This window comes from Eutrema salsugineum, unplaced genomic scaffold (genome assembly GCF_000478725.1).
Source record: "Eutrema salsugineum unplaced genomic scaffold, Eutsalg1_0 scaffold_5, whole genome shotgun sequence".
NCBI classification, from domain to species: Eukaryota; Viridiplantae; Streptophyta; class Magnoliopsida; order Brassicales; family Brassicaceae; genus Eutrema; species Eutrema salsugineum.
Window position 1 is genome coordinate 1472704 of NW_006256612.1, and position 8665 is coordinate 1481368.

An 8665-nucleotide genomic window follows, 5' to 3' on the forward strand; every position below is an offset into this window, starting at 1 on the left:
ATCCTAGCACCTTTTTCAAGACAGAGTAATAGATGTGATTCCAATTTTGATCGATCAGACGATAAGTAAAGAAATCGAACTCGAGAAAATAGTTCCGTGAGAGCATCAACTAATATGACTGTTAAGATCTAGAAGGGTTTACTGAATGGGCTTCCAGATGTGCCTCCAGATTTATATTCTCTTACCATGCCCTAATTAAACATGATCGTTGTATATTTCATAAATTATGAAATTGTAAAAATATGTATACCTATGATTTTAGAAAGTGTTCAATTTGATCCCCGACGTTACCAATACTTACCACTGAATATTCAATAAATAAAAAAAATCAAACCCTAAAATCAAATTTTCTCGTTTTGATTTAATAGTCAATCAACAAAATACACTAACACTAAAGAAAGTATGTTTGATTATGGTTCTCTGCCTTGAAATTTTAAAGTTTGTAAGAAATTTTGTGATTTTTGTTTGAGGAGGAACCATTCTGAATATTTTTGAAGATGTGGTTGTATAAGTTAGACTTTATGAGTTGCATGAGTTGGAATGAGATCTTTAAAGTTGTAAAATTCCTGTTCATAGTATCATTTGTCGTACTTATATGAGTGTGTATTGATATAATGTTATACCTTATATATATATATATATATATATATATAATGTTTTAGATAGATGTAGTAAATTTTATATACGAAAATCAATGGTTGGTGTTAGGATTTGGCCTCTCAAAGGTTCTAGCTTTGAGTTGTCTTTGACGTGAAAACACCAGCCACAACGTAAAACAGAGCAAGAAACAAAATGAAGAAGATATAAGAACATAGCAGAAAAGAAAAGGGAGCACACACAACATTTAACGAGTTCACGCCCATAAACTCGGGTTGCTACATCTCGCCGGGATTTCTTCCCGGAATCCACTAGATGATAGAGTGTACAAAGAGATCCCCAAACCCCAAAAGCCCTCTTACAAAGGTTTCTCTCGGTTCTCACTCTTTCACTCTATATCCCAAGAACACTCACCAAGTTTACACTTTTAGTGATGTTCTCTCTCTCTCGATCTTTCTACATTGTGTTGTGCTATCTCTCAATTGTTTGACCGGCTCTATATATATACACGAATAGACCTCATGTTCTTTTTGCATCTTCCACCAAATTCCCTTGTCTTGGCTAGTAGCAATTAATGCTCGTCCTTATCTTGTAGTTTCATAGGAGACAAGACTACTTTTCCTTTTGCTTTATCAGACCTGCATCAACGGTTACTTCCTTGTGGTCCTGCAATTCTTTGGTCACGTGATTCTTGTATATTGAGCTCACAACTTCTTCTCCAAGTCTTTCTCTTTTGTATTTTGTCTTGATCTTCATAGCTAATTCCAACAAATCTCCACCTAGCAATGAGAGATCAAACAAATACCAACCACGAAATAGAAGAGCTTGAGATAGACATGATCATCTAGTTTTGTGGATTCCAATCCCGGTTCCTGAGTATGATTACTCAGACTTGCTCAATCCATACTGCATTTAACTTATGTTCCATGCCCTTCAGCTTTCAATGTTCACACTGCTGAACCTGAGCCACCAAAGCTTCTTGAGATCACAAGAGTTGTGAAAACCAGCTTCAATACCGACTTGTATTGAGCTCAACTCTCCACTGATCAATCCATGAGGCTTTAAAATCTTGAATGCCTGAAATAACTGCTCAGCAAAACACATTAACCAGTTTAAATTTCCATTAAACCAATTAACCACATCAGAACTCTCCATAAGCTCCACCGTTTTTATAAATTCTCCAAAAAAAAAGCTTTGTTTGCCTTTGTTTCTCTGCAACCTGATTCCCTCACTGGCCCTTTTTTTTTTTTTTGATTCTACTCATGTGCTTTAAGTCTTGAATCAAAATTCCTTGAGATTTATGTGCAGCAAACTCTGAATCATACATGTTTCAAACCTGAAACAATCCCTGATTCTTCTCTCTGCTTGAAACATACTAGCCTTGAGCACTTCTTGTACCGCCGTTATCTCTAACAGAACACGCCATCCAACTACCCTCAATGTTGAACAGACTTTCGACACAAGCTTGGTCCAAACACTGTGTTGAAACAGACCTGTTTGCAAAACACATTCTTCTTGAATCAAATACAAAGAACAAAGGCACCTTATCCTCCAATAAGAAACCCTTTGGATCTCCTTGGAAACAACCCCAACAGCCTGTTTAGAAATACTGCATAACCTGAGATTGCCTTCACGTCAGCCTGTATAAACCAACAGCACTGAAACATCATCGTTGTCAAAACCATTCTGTTTAAACAGAACACCAGCCAGCAGACTTCAAGCACTACCAGCACCTTAAAACTTGTCTCATATCAACATAAACTTGTGATAATCCTGAGACGATCATGTACGGCTACTTCCACACCAAATATAGAACCTGCGATACCTCCTTTAGTCATAAGAAATGCCCTGTAATACTTCAACCAATATACAAGACTCCACCAAATGACTTGAAGTCAGCTTCTGAAACATGTCTCACATCCACAACCATGGGAAACGCCTGAGACACCAATGTATAGCCCTTAGCACTTCACTCTAGAACCCTTGAAGTCACTATCTCGCTATACATATATACCCTGCATCACATTCACCTGTATGCAAACTCCACCTACCTTTGGCACTAACATCTTAACCCTCAAAGATCAGACTGAATCTTCACCTCATGAGCTTCTTTTAAGTGTGCCAACTAATAACATCTCAACTTGAAGTTCCTGCAAGTGAATCCTTTGAAGATTCATCCACCAGACCTTCTTAAGATGCAAATAGGTGACCCAGACATTGCTTGTTCTGCTTTTCCGATGCAGCTTTTACCCTCTGCATTCTGATCCTATCTTGGATCTCAATTCAGTTGCAAATACTTAGTTCTTAACTCTGAACTTGCTCCAAAAATTGCAACTGATTTCTAGATGTCTTCACTACCATCAAGCGATAAAACAAAGCTTCAAAAGCTTACCCTGGTTGCAACCTGATTAGCTTGAACCTTTAGACATCTTCATTTTCTCTTGGACCCCTGTTTTCTTCACACTTTATCCTTGTGTACTTTGACTGTAGAACCTCCTGTAGCTACATCCAACAGTCTCCAAGAAAACCCTCCAAGAACGCCAACAACTTTTCCATGAACAAAGTTTCCCCAATCGACTAACCTCTCAGCAATATACCCTTGCAAAACCTGAAGTTTATCTCTTGGTGCATGCATTTGATTTACATGTAACCAGCCTTAGAAACTCGTCCTAAGTTGCTCTTGCTTTCAATCTTATGATATGAAGCTCCACCTTGAGCTAAAATTCCTTGGAGCTCTATATGTCTCATAAGTTTTAACTCCAAACTTAATGAAACATCTTTCTGAAGACAGCTATTTCCTGGACTTGAATCTTGAGACCAAACTGTCCAACTAAACTTTCAACTTAACCGACAATCTTGTTCTGTTCCAGTACAAACCTGCATCAATAACTGCTACAGACTCAGCACCATCATTTCATCTGCTCTGAAATAACCTTGTACCTGCGATCACTGATGATCCACCGACTGTAGACTCTTAGATTCACAAGAATCTAACCTCTTAATACTGAGACATAACCCTGCAACAAATCCTCTTTAAAACTCAACTAATCACTGAAGTCTTGTCTTTAACCCAACAAATGACCTGATCTTTGCTTCATACCCATTCTGCATCTTCCCTTTCAACATGAATACCAGAAAACTCTTTATTGATACTTGACAGCCCAATACCCATAAAATTCAAGCTTATAAGGCGTCCCTTAATCCCATGAACTCTATGAGTTTCCGAGGCCATCATCCCAACAGTAATTGAACACCAACTGTAGCAGACTACACCAAACTAATTCAAACCCAAAATTCAGCATGAAAACCCAACACTGAATCTTGGCCAATCCATTTGTAAAATCAGTACATAACCTTGTGTTCCACCCAGCTTTCACGTCCTTTGAATATGCAGATCTTTGGGAGACCCAGAAACTTCAGATTAGAGTATCACACAAAATACCTTGTGTAGCAGCGGAATAAGAACATTTCCAGGATCTGAATCCACTCTTCACCCGATGAAACTTTCATCTTGCTTGCTTGTAGAGCTTGTCTTGTTGAATGATGCTTTGATTCTATCTTCATAGGTTTTAGTCAGAAAACCTTGACTTGTACCTTCTTGAACCTGAACCGAACTAGTACTGCAGAACTCCACCTTAAATCAAGTCAATGCTGATTTAACTCTTCACATATCAAGAACATCATCTTTAATCATGTGAATTCAGCATCAGTCTTTGAGTTTTCTTACAAAGACAATATTTTACCACAGAAATCTGCCTTAGGTTCACCGGAAGTATCACTGATTCAACCATGACTCTTCCCTTCACTATTCACCACCAAAATTCTCCTTCCTTCATGATGAAGTTGCAGAACCACGAGCACATTTTCTTCTCCTTTCTAAACGAGAAGACAAAACATCTTCACATGGGCTAAATTTCAATTTAAGCCCAAAGCATGAACTTTGCAAAGAAAAACAAATAGGCCCAAGAGGAATGTTGACTAAAGCCCAAGTCAACTCTACGCTTCTTCTCCTTTCTTTCTCGACGAGAACACTGAAGCTCCTCTTTTCCCGATCACGATCCCGGTGGACAACGTTGGACAACGCTCCACTTCCCGGTGAATATCTATCGCATTTTCAACCTCCGGAGACTTCTCCGATGGCCGCACAAGCTCACGCCGAACCTGTGGCGATTCTTAACTCCTTCCGTGACTGTAGTTTTTGCTTCTTTCGGCGGTTACTCCGGTAACTTGAACCCTACTGCCTCTGCGATTTCCACTGATTTCTTTGCCGTTGACAAGAAACACCTTCACTAGAGCCTCTGATTTCATGAACTTCCGAAATCAACCTTGCTCTCTTCTGATCTGATTTACTTCAAGATCTTTATCCCTTTCGTCTCGGACTCTGGTTCTGCTCTTCTCGGAGTCAAACAGAACCTCGAGCCCATTCCATCAGATTCTGCCTTTACTGGCGAGAACCTCCTGTATCAAGAGTTGGTTTCAAAGAATTGATCTAAATTGTTTTTGCTTCATTTTTATTCATACTTATATATATATATCGTTCAGTTTAAGCTCCATTAATTTCAAAGCTTCTTGGAACTTTCAGTTGCAATGTACATAGCTTCTTGGTATCTTAAAAATTAATTTGTTTTTATTAATACAAATCTTATTCGGACCTACGTGCCATAGTAAATCCAAACAAGAATCGTCGTTTCCTTGCCATTAAGCTTTACAAGGAGAAAGTGGAGACCCACATAAACAGTCGTTTCCCGCGAACACGCTAGCCGGGAACTTTGTCACTGGAAGCTTTCCACAAAGATGATTTTGACTCAAGTTTAGTTCTTTCAGTCCAGCCACGGACACTGGCACCTTCCCAAATACCAAGTTTCTTGACAGATCCAGCTTTTGCAGCGTCTTCGCAAAGGTCAGGTTCCCCAAATCGAATCGTAGTTTGTTCCCGGACGCTTGGAACTCATACAGACCCTCCGCCTTGTTCAGGAACCCTGTTGGATTCCCTGAGATCTCATTTTCTGAAAGATCGATATCAATACAAGATTTGATTCTCTTTGGTTTCCATTTGTCTAAGCTCATTTTGATCCCACATTTAGCCAGCTTCAAACTATAGATGACAGGTGACTTCGTCACCCATTTCGGAATAATTTTAAGCTGAAATCGGTTATAGGAAAAATCCAGAGAGCCAATGCCATCGATGAACTTCAAGTTAGGGAGTGGACCGGTGAGTAAATTGTGGGAGAGTCTGAGTTTAAAAAGACCAGTCAGATTGGCAAAACTCATCGGCACGACTCCTAAGAACTTATTCATTGAGAGATCCAATGTAGAGAGCGCTTGTAATCTTGATAAATAGTTAGGGATCGTCCCTGTGAGATTGTTTTGGCTCAAATCGAGGTACGTGAGTGTTGGTGCAAGTGATGCAATCGACGAAGGAAGTTTACCAGAGAATCTGTTGCGGGAGAGATCAAGAGATTTGAGCTCTCTCATGGACTTGAAAATCTCTGGGATAGTGCCAGAGAAGCGGTTGCTGGCTAGACTGAGCCGGTTTAACCGAGTCCAGTTGGATATTGAACTTGGAATCGGACCAGTGAACTGATTATCTTCAATAGTCACATCTGTGAGCCTTAGAGCGCCTATGTTAGCCGGAAGGGGACCAGAGAGATGAGTGCCCGAGATGCGAATGAAATATAGCTTTGGTAATTGGAATAGGAATTGGGGAAAAGGTCCAGTGGTCTTAAGAATGGTGAAGTAAACCGCCTCGAGGTGCTTAAGTTTGGCCAGCGATGGTGAGATAGTTCCCCAGAGATAGCCTCCAGATCCTATCATCAGTTCGGTGACGTGACCGGTTTTGCAAGAGACACCCATCCAGGAGCAGCAGTCGGTTCCTTTCTTCCAAGAGCCGAGAATGCCTGAAGGATCTCGGGTTATACCTGATTTGAAAGCTAAAAGACCTGCCTCATCATCGGGGTGACATGTGGCTGCTCGGGTCGAGCTTAAACAAGGGAGAAAGATAAGGGCCGCAAAGAGGAAGATAGTGAACGAGTAAGAGTTCATGGTGGTGGCGTTGTGTGGTGAGACTCTTTACGTAGCTATCTATTAATAACGAAAAGTTTAAAATCCATCATTTTTTTTCATTTTTTTCGAGATCCATAATGTAGAAATTTTATTTTTTCGAGAGCAACTTGTACGTAGCTTGTATTACATAATTACTAGACCTACAGAGCCGACTCGAGAACTGCGTAGTTTAAGCTAGATCATTCCAATTTCTCTTTCGCGTTTTTTTAATTTTATTTTTGTATTGAAGAGCATATATTTTTCAAAGTCACGTTTCGATAGAAAAAGTTGACGGTTTTTGACCGAACCAGCTGCATGTGGCAATAATGGTGTCCGTAATTAGGGATTTTGCATTATATATTTATATTATTAGTGATCTGACTCAATGTATGGGTAAGAGTACTACAATTGTGAGGTGTGTTTGAAACGTGAGTGATTGCTCAAGTATCTAGGAATCAGTTTATCACTTTTCGCCTGCATGTGATATACGAATCTGTTACAAAATGAAATTTCACAAAATTTTCATAAAAATATTCAAAATACAAACAGTAGCAGATCCAGAAAGATACTTTACCGCGATCAATATATTGTTATAATTGGTTTATCCTCTTGAATCTTAAACATATACCAAAATTTTATATCATTATATACTTCAAATGGTGATAAAAAACAACAATTAATGGTTAGTAGTTAAGTTTGTATGGTGCCATTCGTTTGTGATGCAGAGATATATTTGGAAATATTTCAAATATTTTATTTATTTATTTCATTATTTAAAAAATACGTCTTTTTATTAGTTTAAGATTTTTTAATGTTTGAATTTTTTATAAATAAACCGTTTATGTCTAAAATTGTATTCTATTTTTAATTAATTAATAGAATTGAGGTTTTTTTCTTTTTGTTTCTTGTTTTCGGTAGATTTAGAACAACTAATCTAAAAAAACTTGATTTATTTAGAAATTTTTAAACTAAACGAATTATTTTGCAATTATCTTTAAATTGTTAAACAACCAAGCATTTTAATTCAATATTGATTATCTCCTTTATTCACAATTTACTAGAAATTAATTTGAATATATAATCTCCACAAGTCTTCATTATTGCCTAGATTTATTGAACAAAATTCTGAGACTCAATAAAAGACTCTGGTCTCCATCATTTGGTCTCTCTCACTCTCTATTTTTTACACACTGAAAAACTTACATAAAACACAGTAATATCTCTTTTTTTTTTCTTCTAAAAATAAGTCTGAGAGTATTCATAGAATATAAGTTCGTCGATTCTATAATCAGGTGTTACAATTATTGTTTTAAGTGGTTGTATATTAGGATTTATTATCTCAAAATCCGTCACACTAGAAATATTTTAAATTAAGGGATTATAATTTTTCTATAAAATATATTTTTCCTGTAAGTCTTTTATAGTTTCTATTGCAATATTTGTCTCTACTATTTTACTTCCTACAGATAATGGCGGCTACATGAAGAGAGTGAAGGAGCAAGAGGTTATGATGATGGTGTGGTTTGTGCCGTGGGATTGAAAGAGGCTTTTGGTAGCTAGTAATAGAGGGAGAGAGCTAGAGAGACGACTTGAGAGCTACGAAGTCAAAGTCGACGATGTTGACTAATCCATTTGCATGTGGCATTAAGTGGTATAACATACCGCGTTATATTGATCTTAAAGACAAGGTTCATTTCATTATCCTAAAGCCGCAACTCATACATTTCAATCCTTCACAATAACGAGAAAGAAAATGATACGAGTGCTTTTGTTGTATAACAAGTAGGTAAAGTGGTGGGAACCATAACGCTTATATTTTTAAAGATTTCAGGCAACTTCACAAGCTTTGGAATATAAATCTATCTAAGATCAGATCATAAGATGCACGGTGAAGACATTAATGAACAAGATGAGACACACATTGTATAGATATTCATAGACAATCATCGAATCGAATTATGAAACTCAATGAATCTCTTAAACCTAACAAGAGATCTACACAGAAATGATTAAAAAAAAAAAAAAA

General features: G+C 37.6%; 1 protein-coding gene across 1 annotated transcript; it reads right to left on the reverse strand.

Moving 5' to 3' along the window:
• Positions 1 to 5295: 5295 nt before the first annotated feature.
• Positions 5296 to 8277, reverse strand: LOC18991694 (leucine-rich repeat protein FLOR 1). Its single transcript, XM_006415012.2, is given in 2 exon segments — positions 5296 to 6664; positions 8120 to 8277. Coding segments are annotated over 2 exon segments (1527 nt in total).
• Positions 8278 to 8665: the final 388 nt, after the last annotated feature.